Source organism: Pleurodeles waltl, chromosome 4_1 (assembly GCF_031143425.1).
Source record: "Pleurodeles waltl isolate 20211129_DDA chromosome 4_1, aPleWal1.hap1.20221129, whole genome shotgun sequence".
Classification (NCBI taxonomy): domain Eukaryota; kingdom Metazoa; phylum Chordata; class Amphibia; order Caudata; family Salamandridae; genus Pleurodeles; species Pleurodeles waltl.
In genome coordinates this window covers 251,082,537-251,107,860 of record NC_090442.1, presented here as the reverse complement: position 1 = coordinate 251,107,860, position 25,324 = coordinate 251,082,537, and the positions used below count along the sequence as shown (strand labels likewise).

General features: G+C 44.9%; 1 protein-coding gene across 1 annotated transcript in view; it reads left to right on the top strand.

Annotated features, from left to right (window-relative positions):
* Positions 1-2,868: 2,868 nt before the first annotated feature.
* The window catches only part of ATXN10 (ataxin 10), a 1,000,711-nt gene continuing 978,255 nt past the window's right edge, over positions 2,869-25,324 (top strand). The window contains exon 1 of the mRNA XM_069228252.1: positions 2,869-3,042. Coding sequence (XP_069084353.1) covers positions 2,903-3,042 — 140 coding nt within the window. The 5' untranslated portion in view covers positions 2,869-2,902. The remainder of the gene's footprint in view (positions 3,043-25,324) is intronic.

The window sequence follows — 25,324 nt, the reverse complement described above, 5'->3', positions numbered from 1 at the left end:
AACAAGCATTGGTTATTGCAAACTTAACATTCAAGGATGTAATGAATATACCCAAATAAGTCTGAATGTTGCAAGCAACAGCACCTTACTGTAATCCAGCCCTTGGATGTGTTAGTGTATCCAGAACAGGAAGGAACAGTTCCCCTTTCTTTAGAAGAAAGAGCTGATACCAGGCCATCTTTTTTTTGGCAGCATGCTTCTTGAGGGTGAGGTTGGTGTCCAATGTGAATCTAAGTGACTTGGCATTCAGTTTGAATTGTGGGTTCAAACATATAACTACCTGGTGTTCATGGTGTGTGTACATATATGTCAAACAAATGTGATGAGACATTTGCCATGTTTAGTGAGTGAAGTTCAAAGGCTAAATGCTGGGAGTACCAATGATTTTACTGGGAGCTTGTGGAATGAGGGAGATATGGCTCTCTCGCTGGTCACTGATGCCCCATAAGAGGTGGCTGGGGTGTCATCCACAATGCCATGGGGAGACACAGAGCAGGGGTTGAGGGTTTACCAGCATGAAGTGGAAACAGAGAAACCTGCAGCAGCAGGGGAACTGCCAATTGTCCTGCATCTTATAAGCAAAGGGAAACATCAGGGAGTGAGTGTGCAGGGTGACTTGGAGCATTTTTTAGACCCAGTGTGACTTCCATGCTGCCTCCGTTGATTAGTTGCAATGCTTTAAAGTTCTCCATGACCTTGTCACTAATGCAAAACATAAACAAAACATGTAAATGTATAAGGGAGACTTCTGATAACAATGTTAGCTGTGTCTTCCACTTCTTACATTCCAAATCATTTAATGGGGAAATAATATTTTTTGGTTTTGTGTGCAATACCTATCTCCTAACTGTCCCCAGTGTTGACATATATAAATGCAGAAGACAGATTCAAAATGTGACTGTGGTGCAGCGTAATTTTTGCTCCACCCCTAACGTCACAACTTAAATCTATGTTTACCTAACATGACATGTGTGTTCTAAAGTTATAAATGTAAAACGTTGCACTTGAATTTAATTAATTGTCTGTAGAACCAGGAAATCACATATGAGTGCCTTAAAGTTGTTAAATGAAATGTTATTGTTTGAAATGAATTAGAAAACTTCCTCATATCAATGAATTGTATTGACACTACAAATGAGAATGTTTTACAGTTCAATGCTAATATGTAGTTCTTAGTTGCATTTATGTTAATGTATTTGAAAGTACATTGCATTTATTTTACTATAATATAAAGCTTTATTTTAGATTGTGTAACTGACATTTATTTGAAATTAAAATGTGCACAAATAAGGCAAATTGAATGTGCATTAGTAAATTATACTCTAAGTTGACATGAGTAGCCCTGTATTTCTTTCAACATGAGAACTGTTTCCCATTTCTGCTTGTGTGTCTTTTCTTTGGAGGTGCATTCACATGAATTGTTAGTTTGGAAAAAGATGTACTACTGTGTTAGTAATGGAGATTCTGGGAAAAGGACCTTGATGGAACAGCATGGAGAAACCAAGTGTGAGCTGACAGTCCCTTAATCAAATTTATTGCAAGTGATGTCAAGGTGACCAAGGACAGCATCATTCTCAGGACTGGTTTGAGCAAATCTGTGAATGTTACACTTTCCAATGTGAGACTTGCCTTATGCTGATTTGCCTAAACTTCTTCAGGATTGGTTATCCTGTATCGCTACAGCAAGTTTGTGAGATTTGTTTATATTAACCTGACTGTATACCTATAATGAAATCCTTAACTGGTTAGTGTAAAATTAAAATTGATGCACAGAATGTTAACTCTCTACATCTTTCCTTAGGGCGAAAAAAGGGACCTCGCCTGAGAATTTATGACAACTCATCAAGTCAGTGGCTGAAAGGACCTCACTGAAACAAGCCAAGAACTAGAAGGGGATGACCCAAAGGCACTTTCAATATGTTATGTTGTACAAGTATAAGGTCTTAAGGCAACTAAAAATCAGTATATTTCTAATTCTGAATTCTAAGTTACACCTTGTGTTCTGCAGGACGCAGCTCACACTCACCCTGTAAATAAATCCGTGCCCGTCACAGGTCTGCCTCCTTTACAATGTGCCGACCTACTGAGGTACATCTCGTGGATGTGTTCGAAACCTATCAGCCCGCTTATTAGTCTTACGTTCTGCTGCGAAGGACGCAATTGCCACTTGCTATATGGTGTGAATCCCACGGATGCTACTGCAGCAGTATGTCCTCCAAGAAGAGTCAAGCTAATAGTGTTTAGTCTTCTTCATTGTAGTGTGCTAATGAATCGCTTATTTATTAACAGTTCAAAAGTATGTTGTCAGGCAGCGTTTGCTGTAGCAACCACACAGACTCGTAAACTTCCAAACTCACCCGCTCGCCCAAAACGCCCAATCGGGAGATGTCTTAAACTCCAAATTTCACCAATAGGAGAAACGTTTACATTTAAGCTCCACCTGGTCTACCAAGTGAGTGAACGTAACCTGTGCATTTTTTCACGCGGAACTGTTAAATAAATCCTTCTGTCACTGAGTCGTTCATATAAGCGGTCGTTGCAATTGAAATATTTCTACGAGAAAAGTCTATTTAGATTTACCGCGTTAATTAGAACAGTTATTATTTTATCAAATTCATTATGAAAACGAAAGCTGTTTTAAACATTATATGAGACATAACAGCCAATGATTCCATAAAAGCTGCTTTTTGATTATTTTCCCTAATTTAAGCGCGATTATATTCCAAGTCCAACAATTGACGTGCGTTGAACAGGTATTCAAACATGACCGTCTTACTTTCATATATTTAGACAGTCCACATTTGAGTCCTTCTGCTATGTTTATTCAGTCAAGCGCTGTCAGTGTCCCGTTTCTTCAAGCGTGTTTTTTTCTGCGGGTCGGGGATCTAACGTCATAGCCAAGATGGCAGCGCCCATGGACACGCTGTTTGGTTTAGCCCAGGATATGGAGTGCTTAGTTAACGTTCTCCGTGAGAAGAGAGAGCCTCCTGACCTGGGGATATTGCAGCAGTTAAGCAGCCTATGTAGAGAAAAGTACTACAGGTATGATTACTACACTGACATAACGTTTTTCACAAGTACAACAGGAGCAAATGGTGTCATTTCCCACAGTAAGGGTGTTCGCCAGAACATTTTAGCCACACGTAATATCGGTACTGTTGCACTGTACAAGTAACAAAAACATTATGGGCACACATAAGTACCATTGGCAAACCCACATTATGACCATTATGGCAGATGTAGGCTAACGATCAACCCTGGCCGTTCATTGGTTTCTCATAGCTAGGTGTTTTGCCCAGTGCTGTTTGTCGATTTTGCAATGACAGCAGTGTGTTGGGTATAAAAACGCGCGATGGCCTAATCATTTTTCAAATGGAATATTGCAGTGTTAAAATTTGCAACTTTTATGACTTTTGTCCACCATACTTATTGGTCTTTTTAATTACCTGATTGAACATCGTGTGGAGTCTGTAATAATGTGGTATGCCATTGTCTGTCAACCTTTAGTTATGATCTGCCCAGTATCTACCTTATCCTGAGCGCCCTTTAACATCCTCTGCCTACCATATGACCAGTCTATTCATACTAAGCCAGGAGTGGTCCTCTCTGACCAAGCCACGCCACATTCAAGCTCGGTAGATCATCATCAGTGCTCACCGGTGCTTCAGGGGAACAGAAGAGAAATGTTTACAGTGGGTGATGACACGGGGAGCAATCCTATGAAGGTGGCGACAGGGATGCTGGTTCCAGGCAAAGAGAAGGGAGGTGGTGCAGTACAAACAAGAGGGACGCGAGCGCCACAGGGCAGCCAGGGAAGGGGTGGTGCAGAGGCTGTGGAGAAGAGCAGTGAAGAGGCTGCGAAAGAAAGGAAGGTGTTGGTTACGGGGGAGAGTAGCCAGTGCTTATTTTACGCTGGTGGTTGCAAGTGAGGGCACAGGCACTTATTTTTGGAGCCCAGCAGTTAGTTCTCCACATCGGGCATTTCCCGAGGCCAGTAGATGGAAAAGCAAGCAAAAACAAAAAAAACGGAGGAAAAGAAATACAGAACATCTGTCACTGTAGTGATGTGACTCCATTCTCGAATGAGAGGCGATGAGACGGTTTTCGAGATGGCCGGCCGTAGCTGCGCGTCTCCTTTATGTATTGGAATTATTTTAATAAACCACAAAGTAAGTACAAAACTGCCAGTGTCGGAAGTTCATCGTTATAGATTTGGCGCCGAGTAACAACATTTTTTGGCTAGACCGGGAATCAGAGTGTGCAACAAACCTGGGTGCGAGGTAGTGCACGCCGTAACAAACGTCGTGACGAGCATTGTGAAAAGCATCGTGAGGTATGGTGGCTTGTTAGTAAAGTGGCAAAAGTGTTATCTTAACACTGTTACGGAGGCTGTGTTTTGACTACACCTTGAACTTGTTTGCCGCGCGCCCATACCTGCTTTCTTTTGAAAGGTGGCCGTTGCGAGGGCTCGCGCCTGTGCCGATGCCATACTCATGCCAATACGCTGTTGATCGCGCGCCAGAGCCTTTGCGCGAGTGGTGTTCAGTATTGAAAGAATCCAGTGCGTCTGACAGCTTAGTGTGACGTTGCTGTAACCAGGGCAACCACCCGCGCACAGAAAGTTAGGACGGAGGAAGCTTGGTACCAGGACAATAAAGAACCTACGGAAAGGTGCACTTTACCACTGCGAGTTGCTGTATGAGGAACAACCGAATGTAGAAAAGAAGCTGAGACCTGCATAACGAGGAGGAGACTGTATCTAATAGCCGCTTCAACAATTTATAAAAAAATATATATACAAAGGAAAAATTATCTTATACCTCACAAGAAACATTGTACTATACATATTACAGGAAATATTATTATACTATATATATTTTAAAAAAAAAGAAGTAAAACATTCTTGCGACTCGCTAGGAGACTGTGCAGCTACAGTATGGCTTCAAATAACCTGTGGAATTTAATGCCACCTCAATCTTTCATACCTGCTTCTGGTACACCTACGTTGAAATGGGAAGAGTGGAGCAAATATTTTAAAAATGATATCTCTGCCATTGATGATGAAGAGGAGCCTTCTGTGGAAAAGAAATACAAAATTTTTCTACATTGCTTAGGACCTGGGGGATTGAAAGTTAAAAAAAATATTAATAAAAAACCTAGACTAGAAGGTCAAGGCGACATGTACGTCAATGCACTTGAAGACTTGGATAATTTTTACAGACCTAGAGTCTGTATAGCTGTCGATCGTAACAAGTTTTTTCATCGGAAACAAGGGAAAGACGAACCTGTGGAAGATTACGTTTCCGCTTCAAATCAATTGCAGATTTGGTGTGTTACATGACGAACTTATTCGCGATCAAATTGTTTTGCAAACGTCTAATCCATATATCCAAGATAATTTATGGGCTAAAGGAGAAGGCTCATTGTAAGAAGTTATTGACATTGTAAAAAGAGTGGAATTGACTGTAAGGTATGCTAAAGAGGTCTTAAAAGATAATAAGAGTGATGAGTCTATAATAGCAAGAGTGAAATGAAAAAATGTTACCAAAGATCTTAAAAAGAAGTGGACAGGGAGAAAGGAGTTTGAACAGAAGAATTTTAAATCGGATGACAAAAGTAAATGTTACAGATGTGGCAGTTATGATCATTTAGCAAATGACAGATCATGCCCAGCCAAGAAGCAAAAATGTTCGAGATGTGGTGTTATTGGACATTTCCAAAGGGTGTGTCAGAAGAAAACTGCAAGTAGTAGTAAAGTGTTAGAGCTGGAGGACACTAATTCTTCTGATGAAGATGATTTAAATATGTGCGTTTTATGTGTAGATGCAGTGGATGAAAATTCCATTTTGAGCCTGGGACAAGAAAATATGAAGAGAAAGAAAAAACCAAGTTGTGAGATCACCTTGGGCAGTGTTACCATATGTATTGTGGTAGGCTCAGTGTCTCCGTATACTATTGTGAATCGGAATGTGTGGGAAGAAAAATTCAAACATACGGTGGGTGAGGGGTTATGTTTACCAGATATAACAATGAAAACATTTACTGGTGAAGTCATTGAGCTGTTAGGGTTCAAGGAATTGAAATTCAGGTACAAGGATAGAGAAACAATGGGAAAATTGTACATTGCTCTAATAGGTCCATCTGTATTAGGCTGGATTGATCAGGGTAAATTAGGCATAGTATTGGATCCCAACAACCCTGAACCTGCACTAACAGTGCAAAAAGAATTGGTAAGTTAGTTCTACAAAAGTCCCCCACTGTATTTTCGGGAAGAATCAGAAAATTGAAGGGGTTTATTCACCTCATTCATTTAAAAAACGCAGTACCACAAGTACATAAAGTAAGAAACATTCCCATTCCTTTAAGAGAAAGTGTTAAATTACAATTGGACAAACTGCAAGAAGAGAAAATCATAGAACCTATTGAGTCTTCAGAGTGGGTGGCCCCTTTAGTCGTGGTGAAAAAGGCCAATGGAAATTTACGATTATGCATTGACTTAAGGGATCTCAACAAGAACATATTAATTGATCAATTCCCCTTGCCACACATCAACGAAATGTTGTCAAGTACTAGAGGCATGAAATGGTTTTCTTCTATCGATTTGAAATCAGCTTATCATCAACTACGATTGCATCCAAATTGTAGGGATTTAACGGCTTTTATTACACCATTTGGTTGTTACAAGTTTAGAAGGGTACCATTTGGTCTGGCGCCAGCTGCAGCCATGTTCCAAAGATTAATGAACTCCTTGCTAGCTCGTGTTGATAATACCATGGTCTTCCAGGATGATATCCTTATAATGGGAAAATCAAGAGAGGATCACGACCAAACCTTATTAAGGGTTCTTAAGGTCTTAGATGAGAAGACATTGACAGCAGAATTTGATAAATGCAAATTTGCATCTGATCATGTCAACTACTTATGGCATGTAGTATCTGCTGAAGGGATAAAACCAAAAGAAAAATTATTATCAGCAATAAAGAAAGCACCCAATCCACAGAACAAGGACAATGTTCGTGCTTTCCTAGGTCTTGCAGAGTTCTATTCCAAATTTGTTTAAAAAAAATCTACTAAAACATACAGTTTAAGACAATTGCTCAAAGGAAGAAACATATATGAGTGGACAGAAATGTGTCAGAATGCTTTTGATGTGTTAAAAGCTGACATTTGCAATGCACCCCACTGCAGGGTTTTTATTCAAACCTGCACAAGTCAGATGGGGTAATCAGGGGGAACTCACCGACAAAATAGATATTAGAAGAGGAGTGCGCCAGGGCTGTGTTCTTGCCCCAACGCTATTTACATTGTTCATCAACGAGGTGGTGCAAGTCGTTACCAACTGCCAAAATGATGCTCCATCCTTGAACAACCATAAAATTCCAATTTTGCTATTTGCTGATGATTCCCTCCTGATCTCCAGAACTCCTATGGGTCTCCAGGTACTGGTGGATAAGTTTAGTTCGTTTTGTGGTGACTATGGACTTGAACTCAACCATAGCAAAACTAAACTTATGACCCTGGGCTGCGGCCCCACTAAGAGATACTCAATTTTCTATAATGGAACCCCCCTAGGTATGGTAAGCTCCATAGATTATTTGGGGGTGAGAATTAGCAACAATCTGCATTGGGGGGCCCAAATCGATAAAAGTTTATCTCTTCTGGCACAGAGATCTGGGGCCATTTTACGCTTTTACAAGTCTACCTCTGAGAGAGTGATTACTCCAACTATTAAAATTTACCGAGCAAAGGCACAGAGCGCTGCAGTCTATGGGGCAGAAATTTGGGGGTCCTCGAACACTGGCAAGCTTGCAGTGGGGGAAAACAACTTTGTAAGGTCAACTTTGGCCTGTCCTCGCAGTACCCCACTGCTGCCAATGTTCTGGGACCTTGGCCTTTCACGCATCTCAGATGTAATTGCCCTACGACCATTGCTTTTCTGGGTCCGTGTATGGACCACCCCTGAGCTATCCACATACAAGGAGTCTATTCAAGACATTCTAGATAGACCAAATGTACTTAGCATTCCCTGGTTTAACCACATCTCAAAATGGTTTCATAGATTGGGTCTTAGTGAGTTTTGGAGTCATCCAGAAAGTATAAGGAAGGATCAGAAAAATCATTTGAAAACTGTTTACTGGATATATGTCAGGGAAAACTACCTGCTGTGCTCAACACACGGCAGACTGACTTCACAATTCTTTGATTTTAAATGGTACCCGTATCTGGAACCATATATGGATACAATTCTTGACCCATTAAGTAAGAGTCTATATATTCAGTTCAGATATGGTTGTCTGCCTCTTAAATCCTATGGCAGTACACGGAGTGTGACTCCAAGTCCCGATCTTTGTCCGTGTTGTAATCACATCTCAGAATCTATTGTACATTTTATGTTTATATGCCCTGCTTATTTGACTGCGCGACGGAAGTGGTTACGACCTGTGTGCAGGAATATGGGGGTAAGACACTGTATTGTTGCCTTAAGGATCATGATGAGGGAAACTTCTCTCCCTCTATCCTGTGCGATTAGCAAGTATATTGTAGCGGCTTGGCATATACAAATTAATTTTCTGGGAAAAAATGATGATGTGGAACAAAAAAAAAAAAAAGTGTTTTAGTTGCAAAATTTTAATCATACACCTAGACTGAAATAAAACCCCATGTTTAATTTAAATGATAGGTATTAGGGGGTTAGGTGCATTTTTAAGGAAAGTAATGTTATGTGTTTTAAGGCTGAAACATATGTTTTTATTTTATTCTTATCACTTTTTAAACTTAATTCCTATTTCCTTTTTCATTCAATTGTTGGTTGTTTTACTTTTATGGTTGAAAGTAACCGAATAAAGCTATGTGTTGATGATGAGTGTTATAATCATGAAGGGGTGGCCAAAAAAAAGAATGGTAAACAGAGATTTGTGGCCTTTTTGGGAAGTGAGGGACGAGTTGTCCATGGAGGAAGGTCTGTTACTCAGGAACAGGAAAGTGATACCGCCTGTTACGTTAAGGAAGCAAATTCTAGAAATTTGCCACGAAGGTCATCTAGGCATTGGCAAGACTAAGAATAGAGTAAGGTACTGGTACTGGTGTCCAGGATTATATAAGGATATAGAAAGAATAGTTAGGGACTGCATGGTTTGCAAGAATACGGATAAGACACAAGTAACTTTGAGACCGCCCTTACGTCCTATACCTTGTCCCAACATGGCTTGGGAGAGTATAGGTATTGATGTCATGGGATCTATTGGTGAAGGTGACAGACAATCTTTCCTACTTGTAATTGTAGATCACTTTTCCAAGTGGCCAGAGGTGGGCATCGTTAAAAAAGCTGACACTAGTAGCATCATTAAATTCATGGATAAAATTTGTGTTAGAGAGGGTTTACCGAAATGTATTGTATCTGACAATGGGTCTCAATTTACATCATTGGCTTTCCAAGAATACATAAGGAATGGTATTAAGCATCACAACACCTCAATTTATCATCCGGCTGGTAATGGTGCTGTTGAAAGATTTAATAGAGTGCTCAAGGGTATGATTCAATTGTCAAATTGCAACCATTTGATTTGGGAAACAGAATTATGGAAAACCCTTTGGGCATTTAGAATAACCACATGTATTAGTACGAATACCAGTCCATTCGAACTCATGAGGGGAAGGACACCTATGTCAAAGGACAATGTGGGTTGGCTCAAGGCTGCTAAGAGGGTGGAATGGTCTCCTGAAGAAGTGAGGATGAATGTTGAAAAAGCTCAAAGGAAATATAAAAAGTACTTTGATGATGTTCATAAGAGCAAGGAGTTTAAGTTATGCGTCGGCGATGTAGTGAGAATTAAAAGCAATAAGTACACGGGAAAATGTCAAAGTAAATTCTCCTCTCCTTTGAGTGTGGAAGCAGTATACAATAACTCTGTAAAACTAAGTGATGGCAAGGTATGGCATGTATCTGCATTATCAATATGTAAAAATACCAGAGTGGATGAGAAAGGAAAGAATAATATCGCGAAAGACCACAGATATAAAGTATGATTGGACGATGACAGCGAAGAGAGAGAACAGGATGATTTCATTAGTCCTAGTAATATTAACAATAGTCCTAAAACGAGTTCACCTAACAGTTCCTATGGGGCTATAGGTGTTCCCGTTAACGAGAAGTGGAGTAGTTCTGGAAGGAGAATTGTGAAGCCGAAAAGATTTGAGGATTATTATCTTTAAAAAAATAGAAGCATTGTTAAGTCTAAAATGTGTGAAGTCTATTACATTTAGAAAGCAATATTTAAAATATGTTCTGCTGTATTACTTATAGATATGATATACATGTAAATATTATTAGGTTTGTATTTAATTTCATTATAAAGAGGGAAGATATGTAGTGATGTAACTCCGTTCTTGAATGCCTTGTGCTCGAGATGCAGAGGCATTCGAGAACGGTGAAAGAGGAGTTGAGACGGTTTTGCAAGATGGACTGTCATAGCTGCGCGTCTCCTTTATGTATTGGAATTATTTTAATAAACCACAAAATAAGTGCAAAACTGCCAGTGTCGGAAGTTCATCGTTACAGTCACCAAGAGAGAAATCAGACACCTGTAAGAGTGAGATAACAGGGAAGGAAGTGCCTGCCTGCGAATTAAAGAGACCTGAGGTGGATTCAGGACTGTGCACCCTTGCATTTCACTCTGTGACATTTTATAGCACCAGCCGCGGGTGTCTGAGCACCGTTTTGGCCACCGCACACCAGCACTTATTATTTTACAAATAAAGAACTGAGAGCAGCGAAGAAGTAGAGTGAATGAAAGGAGTACTTGGAGTCCTCTTGAAGGTGGGGATGACCCAGACAGTTGTAAAGGAAGAGGGGATTCGTGTCTGGGGAAAGGAACAACGCAGGTGTGAAGGGCAGTGCTGAAAAAGGCAAGAAACCACAGGTGTGACAGGTGAGGATTTCAGAGTAATGCATGTAAATTGGGGGTAGAGCAGTTGAGAGGAAGAGAGGGGCAGGCGTTTGGGAAGAGCACTGCAATCAAGAGGCGCTCAGAGGCTGCAGAGAGACTCGTGAGAGGTGAACAATAAAAAAGCAATAGCTTATCGACAATGGAAAGACTTCAGGAGCCTCGGGATAACTGTGTGAAGCTCTGGGGTACTGGGCTGGAGATAGAAGCAGACCGAAAGAAGAGTAGTGAGGAATGTGAGTGTAGGAGTCTGGCCCTCTATGTAGTGTGCACAACTAGGCACACTGTGCAGGAGGTCCAGGCAAGCACACGTTGGTTTACAGGGGTGAAAACTAGATCACCTAATGCTCTAATTGTTAAGGTAGCTTGGTCGTGCAGTTAGGCCAATCTTGGAGAAGTCAAAGCATTTTTTTTACTCACAGCATCAATCTTGCAACTCACACACTCAAAGGAATAACTCAAGACCAACTTATAAAAATACTTTAGATTTTTATATACATTCTAAGACCAAGATCTTTGGAATTGGTTGAGTACTTTTTGAGATATGGATTTTTTAAGTTTAATAAAAAATAGTCTTTTTGTGCGTAATTACACACCGTAGGCATCAATAGAGGATCACCTTTAAAAATACATATAAAATTGTACTTGGTGTACCAAGTTCTTCTTTTGCAGGTTGGTTGAGGGTGTCAGTGGGCACGCTGTGCCATCCAGAGAAGTTCGGTCATTCCCGGTTCCGGCGAGAGCAGGGGGAAAAGGTTTCTGGAGCTGGTGCAGGGCCACTGGGAGGGGGCACTTGGAAAAGCACTTCATAGGTAAGCTTAAGGTTAAATCCTGGGGGTCTCCTTGGAGTCTCGAGATAGCAAGGGGTGGGGGACCATTAGGGCACAGCAGGTTCTTCGGGGCACAGTGCAGCCGGGTGCATAGCGAATCTGTGAACCAGGACCTGTGCGCAAGGATGCCCTCAGGAGCAGGAGGTAAGTTGGCTCAAGGGTCCTTTGCAGGACAATGGGGGCACTCTAGCAGGAAGCCTGGGGTGTTCTTGAAGTCCCTCGACTGGGGCATCCTCCTGGTCCTTTCTCAGCCCGAGGTGGGCTGGTTCTCTTGGTGTCTAACGTGGGCTTACCAATACCGAGGGTATTGGCACAGTTCGGCCGCTAGAGGGCGCAGTGCCACCAAATTTGGCACACTGGCAGGGCTTGTCCTCATGGTCGTTGGGGTGCAGTTTGGTCCAGCTGCGTCGTCCAGTTCAGGAGTTAGCAGCTAGTCAGTGAAGTGACCCTAACTGGCTTTCTGATTTCTTGATGTTTTAGAGGGGCACCTCCACTCTGTAGGGAGTTCTCTGGCAATTTGTGAAGCCTGGAGGTCCTCTGTTGTGTTTTTGTTTTTGTTTTTCTTTTTTTTTTTAGAGTTTTTCCAGTTGTCCAGCAGCTCCTCGGGTCCTGGGTGCAGTAGGCAGGGTTTGGCACCTCTTCTTTGTTGCAGCAGGTTCACAGTTCTCGTGCTTTGGACCTTCTTGGTGCTGGTCTTCTTTTGTCTGTCGAATCTCAGCTCTTGGTCTCGGGATGCCCACTAAATACTGTATCTAGTGGGCGTTTTAGGGGGAACCTGGTAGTGACCAATGGGTCATCTACCTTAGGGTGGCTACACCCACTAAGTGACCACTTCCTGTGGGGAGGGGTCCCTTCTCTATACCTGATTGGCTGTTTCTGATGGATACAACTACCTGTGGATTCCTCACCTGATGAATACTCCCATGGCGCCAGCATTTGACGGAAATCTTCTTACTAGTCTCTGCACGTCGACGAGGACGTCACTCTAGCCCACGCGACGCCGTCTGACGTCATACAGGCAATAAGAAGTCCTCGCCGACGTGCCGATGACAGTTCCCTTTTTTCCGTGCATTCGAAACGGTTATCTTCGAGGGAGTTACTGTTACCTTCGTGGTTACAGTGTATTGTCTGCTGCGTAGTCTTCTCTGCGGTAACAATGTCTCAGAGGAAGTCGGGTTTCAAGCCCTGTCGAGAGTGTGGGGGCAAGATGTCAGTTACAGATCCTCACTCCGACTGTCTATGGTGTTTGAGCTCCGACCACGACGTCTCGACTTGCGATTCATGTCAACACATGAATCCGAAGGCCCTCAAAGAGCGCGAGGCCAAGTTATTCATGGCAAAGTCAAAGAAGAAGCAGAAACATCATAAGAAGTCTTCTTCGCCAAGGTCTCACCGGCGTCATCGAGACTCCCGGCGCCGTAGAGACTCACGACGTCACTCCAGCAAGGAGTCTCGTTCGAGGTCACCTTCGACTCGGCGTCGGAGGACTTGGGAGGTCAGCCCCACGGTCACGCCGCATCCATCGACGCCGTTGCCCTCTCCGGCGTCACCGACTTCACCTGGTCAGGCGTCAGTGATTGAGGTGGTGCAGCCTCTTGTGTTTTCTCCGGCGTCGCAGACGTCGAGGCCGGCGTCGGGGTCGCCCTCGATCCAGGCACCCCAGTATCCGGCTTTTCCCACTCCTGGAGCCGATAGTACCGCGTTTCTTAATGCGATGTATACCATCTTTCAGCAGATGGCTCCAGGAGCTGCTCCGGCTGGTCCTTCGGGGCCCTTGGCCTTTTCGTTGGGTGATCCTGCGCCTCTTCGGCCGGCACCCTTTATGCCCTTTCTCCCTTTTGGGAATGTGGGCTCGGCGCCGGTGCCGGCGTCGGTGGCCGCTCCGGTGGCTTCGGATGTTTCGGCCCCGGAGGTTGCCCCTCCGTCGAAGTCAGGATTTTGCCCTGTGACTCCGGTTGGTCCATCGGCTCCAAGACCTCGTCCTCCGGCTCCTGCCTCGGCGCCGAAGCTGCCTGTGGCGCCGGACGCGGCGTCAGATGCTTCTGGAGATCGGCGCCGTTCTTCGACGTCGGCGGAGGCCATGTCGACTCCGCGTATCGAGGAGAGACTTCATTCGAGGAGGCGTGCTCTCCGTCTTTTAGAAGAGCAAGAGTACCAGCGAGTCCTAGAGGAGGGAGAGATTGAGGACTCTGGAGACTGCATGGTCTGGATACAGCCAGTGGGCTGGACACTTCCCCTGAGTGGGACCTTTCATCTCCAGGGGAATATACGGAGGAGGCTGCTTCCTTTCATGCTGTGGTGAGGAAGGCAGCGAGCTTTTTGGACCTGCCTTTGCCGGTGGCAGAGGCAAAGCAGAATTTGCTGACAGAGGTATTGCATCCGGCCTCTGCTGCAGCTGAGCCTCTCTTGCCATTTAATGAGGCTTTGCTGGATCCGGTGTTGGAGGTGTGGAAGAAGCCGATGTCTTCCTCGGCCGTTCATAGGGCTGTGGCCAGGAGGTATCGAGCTGCACCATCTGACCCTGGCTTTCTCTCTAGACACCCTACGCCGGAGAGCTTGGTGGTGCAAGCCTCCTGTTCCTCAAAGTCAGCGCCTGGTTCCTTCCCGACGGTGCCTGGAGACAGAGACTCCAAGAAACTGGATGCGCAGTCCAAGAAAATATTTTCGTCATGCAGTTTGGCGTTGAAGGCCACCAACGCCACGTGCATTCTGGGGAGGTACATCCATGCGCTGATGGATGATATTTCGTCTTCATTCACGGAGCTTCCCCAGGGTCTTTTGGATGTGGTCTCGGACGCCCAGGCTGCCGCGACCCAGATTATCCAGTCTGGGCTGGACACGACCGACTCGGTGGCCAGGGCGATGGGCACAGCTGTGGTGGCAAGAAGACAGGCCTGGCTCCGAAACTCAGGGTTCTCTGCGGATGTGCAGTCGACCCTGCTGGACCTCCCGTTTGATGGGGACAGACTGTTTGGAGCCAAGGCAGATTCAGCCTTGGAACGATTTAAGGAGAGCAGAGCCACAGCCAAATCGTTAGGACTGCAAGCTCCTTCTTCCTCTGCCTCTTCTAGAATTTTCAGGAGGTTTCGGGGATTTGGGCGTGGCTCTTATTCCTCTTCCTTTCGGGGGAGGTTCCAGCAACCCGCCTCTTCCCTCCCCTATAGGTCATTTAGAGGGAGGGGGAGGGGTGGGGTCCGTACCAGAGGAGCCTCTCAACAGCACTCTGCCTCTTCCTCGTCCTCTGGAGGGGTGCAGCAGGGGAAGCAGCCTTAGGCTTCCACCGTTTCCCACTCACTCCTCTCCTGTAGGGGGAAGATTACAGCGTTTTCTCCACAAGTGGAAGTCTATCACAACGGACACTTGGGTTCTCGGCATTGTGGGAAAAGGCTACGCCCTTCCCTTTCGGGAGTTCCCGCCCCTCATCCCGCCCCGCCCATCTTATTGTTCAGAAGAACACCTCCTGTTGCTAGAACAGGAGGTTCAAGTCCTCCTTTCAAAGGGCGCGGTAGAGTTGGTCCCAGAGCAGGAAAAGGGTCGAGGTTGTTACTCAAGATACTTCCTGATTCCCAAAAAGGATGGTCAGTTGAGACCAATCCTGGATCTGAGGATCTTGAATTGGTTCCTCAAACAGGAAAAGTTCAAGATGCTGACCCTAGCACAGGTGCTTTTGGCGTTGAACAATGAAGATTGGATGGTGTCTGTCGACTTGCAGGATGCTTACTTTCATATCCCGATACTCAAGTCGCACAGGAAGTATCTCCGGTTTGTGGTAGGGTCGCAGCACTATCAGTTTGCGGTCCTCCCGTTTGGTCTTACTTCAGCACCTCGAGTCTTCACAAAGGTGATGTCAGTGGTTGCGGCGGAGCTCAGAAGGAAGGGGATAGCAGTATTCCCTTACTTGGACGACTGGTTGATCAAAGCCAAGTCCCCGGAGCTTGTGTCGCATCATCTGCAGTCAACAACCCAGTTGTTGTTCGACCTGGGCTTTTCGGTGAACGTGCCCAAATCTCACCTGGAGCCCTCTCAGCGCCTCCTGTTCATAGGGGCAGTACTGGATACAACATTGAGTCGAGCCTTTCCTCCGCCTCAGCGGATTCAAGATATTCAGGAATTGGTTCCAATGTTTCGAAATGGAGCGGTAGTTCCAGTCCTCAAGGTCCTTCGTCTGCTCGGTCTGTTCGCCTCCTGCATTCTGTTGGTCACGCATGCTCGCTGGCACATGAGGGCTCTTCAGTGGTGCCTCCGAAGGCAGTGGTCTCAACACAAGGGAGATTTAGAAGGTACTGTCAAGATCTCCAGAGATGCTGCTGTGGAATTGAAGTGGTGGATTGCGGGCAACAATCTTTCACAGGGGAAGCCGTTCGCGCAGTCGCCACCAGTGGCCACGGTAATAACGGATGCCTCCACCCTAGGATGGGGAGCTCATCTGGGGGATCTGGAGATCAAAGGGCTTTGGTCTCCAGAGGAACAGGTGTTTCATATCAATCTGTTGGAGTTACGGGCTGTACGTTTGGCTCTCAAGGCCTTCCTCCCATCCCTTCGTGGTCAGTCGGTACAGGTCCTGACGGACAATACTACCACGATGTGGTACATAAACAAACAGGGAGGAGTAGGGTTGTACCTTCTCTGCAGAGAAGCTCTTCGGCTATGGTCCTGGGCAAAGGACCATCAGATTTGCTTGGTGGCAAATCATCTGGCCGGGGTCTTGAATGTACGTGCGGACAGTCTCAGTCGCCAATTCTCGGCAGACCACGAGTGGCGTCTCCATCCAGATCAAGTCTGTTTAATCTTCCAGATGTGGGGGTTTCCTCGGATAGATCTGTTTGCCACTCGGGAGAACGCGCATTGCCCGTTATTCTGCAGCCTCCAGTATCCGATGCAGGGAGCGTTGGGGGACGCGTTTCAGATAACCTGGTGCGACCAGTTGCTTTACGCGTTTCCCCCCATACCCTTGATTCCTCGAGTGTTGAGGAAAATTCGCCAAGACCGGGCCCAAGTCATCTTAATAGCTCCGGATTGGCCAAGGAGGGTATGGTACTCCGACCTTCTCCAACTCTCACTGTGCCCTCCGCTCCGTCTCCCTCTCAGGGCAGACCTCCTCTCGCAGTCGCAGGGGCAGGTTTTACACCCCAACCTCCAGAGTCTGCACCTACATGCTTGGAGATTGAACGGGGCAACCTGAGTTCCTTCTCTCTCCCGCCTGATGTAGTGGATGTTATCTTAGCGGCCAGGCGACACTCCACTAAATCTATCTACGCTAATAGGTGGTCTAAATTTGTTATGTGGTGTGGAGAGAGACAGATTGATCCCTTACATGCTCATCTGTCACATGTTTTGTCTTTTGCACTGTCTCTAGCGCAGAAAGGTTGTGCAGTAGCTACCATTAAGGGTTATTTGTCGGCCTTGTCAGCCTTCATTTGTCTTCCAGACCAACCATCGTTATTTAAATCCCCTATTGTTCTCAGATTCTTGAAAGGTCTTCTGAATCAATATCCTCCAAAACCATTCGTTATGCCTCAATGGGATTTGTCCTTGGTCCTGACTTTCCTTATGGGGTCCCCTTTTGAGCCTATGCATTCTTGCCCCTTAAGGTATTTGGTTATTAAAACAGTATTCCTGGTAGCTATAACATCTGCAAGGAGAGTGAGTGAGTTGCAGGCCTTATCGGTTAAACCCCCTTATATAACGTTTTATGGGGATAAGGTGGTGTTGAGGACCAAGGCTGCTTTCCTTCCGAAGGTTGTTTCACCCTTCCATTTGGCTCAGACAATCACTTTGTCCACGTTTTATCCTCCGCCTCATCCTTCAAAGGAGGAAGAAAGACTACATCGCCTGGACCCAAAAAGGGCGTTGAGCTTCTATATCGACAGAATGAAGGATATCAGGCTGGAGGATCAGCTGTTTGTCGGATACGTGGGCAAGAGGAGAGGAAAGGCAGTCCACAAGAGAACACTCTCCAGGTGGGTTGTTCTTTGCATTAAAATCTGTTACTCTTTGGCAAAGAAGGATCCGCCTGAGGGCATTAGAGCTCACTCCACCAGAGCTAAGTCGGCCTCTTCGGCCTTGGCCAGGGGTGTTCCTGTGGTCGACATCTGCAAGGCCGCAACTTGGTCGTCCCTTCACACTTTTGTGAAACATTACTGTTTGGACTCTGAGGTCAGAAGGGACGGTCATTTTGCACGGTCAGTGCTGCAGGATTTCTTGGTTTGACCATTTAGGCACCCACCGCCGGGCGTGGTACTGCTTTGGGACTCTATTCATCAGGTGAGGAATCCACAGGTAGTTGTATCCATCAGAAGAACGAGTTACTTACCTTCGGTAGCGACTTTTCTGGTGGATACATTAGCTACCTGTGGATTCCTCACGGTCCCACCCGCCTCCCCGTTGCCTTTTTGGTCTCTCCAAGCAATCCTTGAGTGTGCTCCTTTTGGTCTTCAAAGTTGCAATACATTTTGCATGTATGATATTTGTATATATGTGTATATTTATATATAAATCTATATATATATTGGGTATATACATGATTCGTATGTATAAATATATTTATTTGTTTAAAAAAAAAAAAAAAGGTTATATTAAATCTACAGCTATTTTATTGCAATGTTGTGTGATTTACAATATTAAGAGATGTTGCTTTGCTCTTTCATTGCATTGGGTTATTATTATTCTCATGCACGTAAAAAATGTTGGTACTGTCATCGGCACGTCGGCGAGGACTTCTTATTGCCTGTATGACGTCAGACGGCGTCGCGTGGGCTAGAGTGACGTCCTCGTCGACGTGCAGAGACTAGTAAGAAGATTTCCGTCAAATGCTGGCGCCATGGGAGTATTCATCAGGTGAGGAATCCACAGGTAGCTAATGTATCCACCAGAAAAGTCGCTACCGAAGGTAAGTAACTCGTTCTTTCCTTCCATCAAAGATGGAGGAAAATGAAATGGAGTGTCCACCTCACATGCAACACCTTAGGGGTGGTGCATGCCAAATGGGGCCACTCCTCCTACCCTTTGTTTGAATTTCCCGTCGTTGCTCCTGCCAAAGTGGGGTTTTGCAATGGGGATTGCCATCTGCTGCTAGCAGCAGGCCTGGGGGTCGAGTTTCAAAGACAGTAAGCCCTTTGAAGCTCACTGTCAGGGCAGTGCACATTCCTGAGGGAGGAGGTGTTGGCACCTCCACCCAGGAAGGGCTTTGTTCTGCAACCCAGAGAGAAGATATTCTCACCCCAAGGTTGTAGATTGGGTGTCTGGCAGTGGCTGGCTGCATAGAACCAGTCAGCAACCATGCCAGGGTAGTTAGGTTTTACAGGGAGCACCTCTAAGGTGACCCCTGGGTACATTTTATAAAAAAAATCCAACAGTGGTACCACCAGTGTGGATTTATCATTATGAGTTGTTTGATACCAAACAACCCAGGGTTCAGAGCGGCCATCATGTTGCTGTTAAACTCGTACTGACCAGTATCCAGCACATGCATTTTAAAATGGCTGCTCTGTTCAGTCACTATGTCCTAGGTTTGGCAAGGACACAGTGAGGGCATATTGCTCATGCAACTATGCCCTCACATACAATATAGTGCACCCTGCCTTAAGGCTGGAAGGCCTGTCAGAGAGGTGACTTACCTGTATTGCATGCAGTGTGCAGTGTGCCATGTCGAGTTTTCATTTTAGGTTTGCATCTAGGCACTCAGCCTGCAATGGCAGTGCAAGCTATGCTTGAATGCAGGGCCCTAGAGTGTGCAAAACAATTGCTGCTGCCCCCAGGGGCTTACCCTTAGTACCTCCTGCCCTGGGCACCTAAGTACCATTTACTAGGTATTATGGTGGCAGCCAAAGGTGTCCCCAATTGTGCCAAAGCATCACAACAGTTTAGGGAAAGAGCTCTGGCCCAGCGAACCTGGTTAGCAGGGGCCCTTGGCACTAATAAGGTCTAGGCTGCATCATACACCAGGCAAAAAGTGGGGGCTAACCATGTCAAAAAGAGGCTTTTTCTCACAGTGAGGTGGTGTGTTATGCTGGAACAACATATATAAATATATCGGTATAGATCTAAATCGGAAGGTCAGTGAGCAGAAGTCTGGCACTAGGCAGGCTCTAAGGAAGGTCCAAGAATGCATTTATTTGATGGGGCTTCACTCCTTAAAGATCTCTGTAAAGCTACCCCTGCATGGAGAAGGTAGTACTGATGGTGTGCGTATTAAGCTTACCCCTCTCTGTAGAAATTCAGATGGCAGTTATTTTTGTGCCTGTTATTTTTCAGATATTTGATTGTCTTAGCACTTTTGCGACCGGTGTCCAGAGGAATCAGTAGGTTGGTTGCGCATATAGTGAAATGTGGAATTTTTGCTAGTACTTTTGTTTCAAAAGTGCACAATTGATTATGCAAAACAATTACAGACCTCTTTACGACAAAAGTACCAAGTGAAAAAAATGACTTCTTTATGCAAACATTCACAATTTAAAATAAATGTGCTTTAGCAACTTGGAAAAAAAACACTGTGCCAAAGAAATGAAACATCCAATCACCCCAAAACCAGATGTAATCTATGTGAAATACACACTGGCAGTAGTTTTCTTATGTAGCGAATCCATTGCAGGCACAACCTTCATTACAAACCTGCCCATATGCATGGGAAAAACCTTTGTGTTAAAAAAAGCAGATGTGACATCCGATCACGGTTCACCCAATCACCACACGAAATCTGTTTGAAATACACAGTAGGAGCAGGCATCTTACACATACGCAGCGATCCCTCACATGCACAAGCTTTCCTTTTCCTCGGTCCCTTGGTGTACTGTCTCCAATTATTCCTAGCTTAGTCTGTGCACATCATGGTATGTCAGAGGCTTTATTGCCATTTCAATTACTATAAAGATGTGGCCTTGGCAATCTGGTGTATCATTTTTTTCCTATTGTTTTTTATAGCAAGCGTACGCCCCATAAATAACAAGTAGAATAAAAGAAAACATGCTGCTGCCTAGAATAATAGACAGAAAACATGTCTCTGCCTAAAAGTTGTGACCATGTGTTTATGGTAAACATTTAAAAAAAAAAAAAAAAAATCTGATATAGGTTCATTAGAACAGTGCACGTGCTCCTAGCAGGCAGGTGTTGCTTAGGACAGGAATAGAATCACTTTTAAATTTAATTCACACTACAGAAATATATGATTCTTAATGTAAGGTACTGTTGACTTTAAATTAATGTAAATTAAAGATGTAATTTAAACACACAAGGATGATTATAAAAATAACAAGCAGGGGCAGCATCGCTGCTGCAACGTCCTGTGATTTTGGGCAAGTCACTTATCTGTCCGTGCCTAAAAAAATAGTCTGCATTCCTCTTAACGCTCTTACTTTGAAGTCGGCCAAAAGCAAAGTAAACACCGAGCTCTCTGGAAGACACAGCTTGTCATCTGACCTCTGTCTTTGAATGCACTGCAAATGTGACAAGATAAGAACAAGATTTAGAAACCTGTTTACAGAAGGGAGGCTCTCGGAAGGATACTGGTAAATAAGGTTTTGGCATTGGGTGGGAGTAAGTGAACCTGGAGAGCCTAAGCCAGCAAGTCAGAAGCAAGAAAATGTGAGTTACAAACCACAAGCCAATGGCAAGCAACAGGCAGAATGCATTTCCAGGTCAACTTTCTGAAACTCCTCAAGATGTCATTTGCATACCAGACAGCTGTCACCTAAAAAACGCATCTTCTACTTTTCTCATTCCCGTCTGGGACTGTGGGAGAATCTAGAGCAGGAGTCTCCAACCTGTTCTGTTATAAGAGCTATTTATGTACAATGAAAATCATATTGAGCTATTAATATTAGTGTGGTAAAAGTGACAATGCCAGAGAAGATTACATTGTTGGCCAACCCATGCAAAATTACCAGCAGCGATTACTTTAGTGCCTCAGGCAAGATCACCTGCACTACTGTGACCATTGCTTTATCAATTTGGAATGCATCGAACAGAGTTAAAACCTGACAGCCAGGGCTGCAGTGCCTGGCACCAAGGTAATAATTTTACTGATGCATCTCCCAAACCCTGATGATTTATCACTCAAATATTACCATTAGATATATTCTAAAAATCCAGCAATTTGTTTTCAAATGTAAGATGATCTTATGAGTTCTGGAAATACACACGTTTTCAACTCTTATATCCGCTTTTCAATTTTGGGAGATATATTTTAAGTCAATCAAGGAAAAGCTTCTAGTTTAGTAGGGTGGGCTGCACACAGGAGAGCTATTTACAGGTAGATGGAGAGCTACCAGTTGCTCAGATGCTACTTATTAAAGAAGACTGGTTTCGAGATTATACGCCACGGACAATGCACATTTCCAACTGCACACAGAATCCACTAAGATAGCACTACAACATGGGTTCCAGGTTTGCTTATATATGACATTTCCACATCACCATCATGTTGTGTATGACATTTTTATTTATTATATGTGACATTTCTGCTCAAGTTTAATTATTTACTGAATCAAAGAATAATCTGTTGCAGCATTTAGTATTGACACCATAAATATGTTTTAATAAACCTGTCAGATGTCGGTCTGGAGGTCAGGCTGACACTACTGGGCACTCTACCCATCCCTCTCCCTCTGGTCCTGGGTTCTTGTGTCATAGTCTCTATATTTAGATACTGCGCTCTCCCACCAATTCTCGTAGCACAGAGCCTCTTCTGGGCTCTAAGGCCCAGGTTGTCTCTCACCATTTCCTCCTGGTGCACTGTTGAGCCTTCCTTCGGGCAGCTGGTTCACTGGTAATGGACAGAGCTAGTGTGCGTGGCATGTTGCAGCCTTGCTATAATATACGACGGTCGGTCACACTGTAGGTCTTTGAAGGGCCACAGCAGGAGTAGGTGCTTGTGGCTTTTGCCCTGTTCGAGGCTCCTGCTATCAGTCATCACAGGAGGGCTTTGCGAGGTTAGAGAGCCTGGCTCCATCACTCTGATTAGCATTGGTCAGTGGCGCGAAGGCCTCCCCAGGTGGATGGGGTTGGCATTCCTCTGGTGCAGGGCTCCAGCGGCAATGGCATATTCTTGGCAGTATGCTAGAGCACACTGGCAGTCCTCTGATTGGGCACAGAGTTCTTCAGCATCATAGCTGATAGTTGCTGACTTCGCCATCCAGAGCTTTGAGGCAACAGCCTCGCTCTTCGGAGTAGTGCTTTCTCCCCAGGCTCTCTTGGGGGTGCTGCGCGAAGTACTCTACTGAAAGGGGTAACATACCTGGCCCTGCACGGTTGCAATTGTCACTTCACATTGATCGGGCTGCGTAGTATGGGTCAGTGCAGTCTGGGTCACTGGCACACAGCAGGTGCCGCAAGCAAGTGTATTTCATGGCTTCAGTTGGGCCAGCTATCCCTGGACACAATTGCCTTGAAAGAGACAACAGAGATGACATGGGGAAACCGGTTGGCATTCGTTGCAAATGCTACAGTTCCTCCTAGAGTTGTGAAGCTGATCGGAAATCCCATTCACTCAGATCACACAGTCTGTGTGTCTCTGGTGGATAGACCCTTGTAAAGGGTCAGCTGTTTCAGTCCCTTTCGATGATCTGTTCATCCTGCATGATGGGCACAACCCTTCCCTCTTACTCAAGCAGGACTTCCTAGTTACCAGGACAAGTCAGCAACTCCTCCAGTGCAGACTCAAGATGATGTCCCCTCTTGTCTGGGAAGCTGGCAGTCAGGCAGACACCAGCAATGATTGAGCAGTAGTCCTCTGGGTACTCTGGCAAACACCTCCTCCACTGGTGAAGAGAACTTGGAACTGGAACAATAAGTTGGTCAACAGCTCCCACTTTTACACAGAGTTTGCAGATCAGGATGTGGACTCTCTGCCTTTGCAGAACCAGCTGGGGGCAGTTCCACTTTTATATGTCCTTCTGAGGCAGTCCTTCATACTCCGCCTTTGTCATTAGTGATACTCTTCACAGTAAGACACACTTCAGTTTGGAGCCCCCACAACAGTGTCACTAGAGGTGGGAGCAGTCTGCAGCTTGACTGTCAACAGACTCATCGGACCGTGATTAGCAGGACAGATAGATCGCTTGCCCCTTTCTAAAGGACCCTTATCACCCTACCACATTACTGCAGTCCCATCCGTCATCCCTGCCATCTACCAAATGTCAGTTCCCAGAAAGTCTAATCGGGAGTCCTCTGTATAATGAACAACCTAATTAAATTTCTAAGTGAAAGCCTGTTCCCTCTTTCCCAACTAAATGTCTGGGTTCCCTCCTTCCAGTCTCAGGAATGTCAGCATTACGCTTCCACTGTCTGGGAAAGCAACCTTACTTCGGTCTTGTGCACATGACCTGGCCAAAGTGGAACCCCCAGACTTGTGTCACTCTGGTTCACTTAGACACTGTGTAACAACTCCACTACCATACATGCATGTGTTCAGCGGTACATGATCTCAGTGCTATGAATCCAGGTTCACTGCATCAGCAAAACTTTGGCTAAATGGGCAAGTAGACTCCCATGGCATGACGCAAGTAAAAAGGCCTGATCAGATTATAATTAATGCAAAACATCATGTACTTCCACCACCTCACTGTGTATGTAGGTATATATATGGTATTTCTATGACGCAGACAACACCAAAAGGTAGCACTGTACTGTGGCAAAGACAAGCATAAAATCAACATGTGACAGGAGAGGTAGTTGAATTGTGAACAGTTAATACATTGTGATGTAGTGTTCTTTTAAGAGGTGAGTCTTCAATTCTTTCCTAAATTGTTGCAGTATCTGTGTGGTCGTGATGGATATGAGATTGTTATTCCAGATCTTGGGTGCATAAATGGAAAAGATCTGTTGCCCGAGATCTAAGGTTGTCTGCACAATATGTGGGAGTGTTGGTCGTATTGCCATTTTAAATAATGCAGCTGGTTTTTAATATGGTGCAGGTGGCGTGAGGAGCCAATGGAGTTCCATCAGGAAGGTGGCAGGTGGTGGGTGGGTGATGTGATCATATTTCCTCAGGCCCTAGATGAGACATGGGCTGGCGTGTATGATGCCCCTGAGGGATGTCAGTGTGGAGTTGGAGCAGGGCATTTCCACCTTCCACATATGTGATCAGGAGGGCTTGAATATTAGTTCTGCAGTCATGGTCTGGAAAAAACAGTTGCTCTTTCTTTAGAAGAGAGAGCCAACCTTGTTTTTTAGCCAAACTTTTTTTTTTTTTTTTTTTAGTTTTTTTGTTTTTTTTTAGCAATGTGGTTCTTGAAGGTGAGTTTGGTGTACAAGGTGGATGCAAGAGACTTGGCAGCTGGCGGAAGTTGGACTTCAAAGTCCTCCACCCACCTCCCCATTGTGGATCTTATATTTCTGTTGTACAAGTGGGGTGAGAACTCCACATTTGACCTGTCAGACATGCTTACTCTTGCCAAAGGATTTGTCCTGTATATCCAATAAGGACATATCCTAACTCTCTCTAGGTTTCCCCCTCTCTGATATGCCTCTCTATTACTCCTCCAAAGTGATCTACAGCGCGCATGGCGTTTAAATAGCTTCTTAGTTTCACCATATAATACTCTTGTGCAAACACAA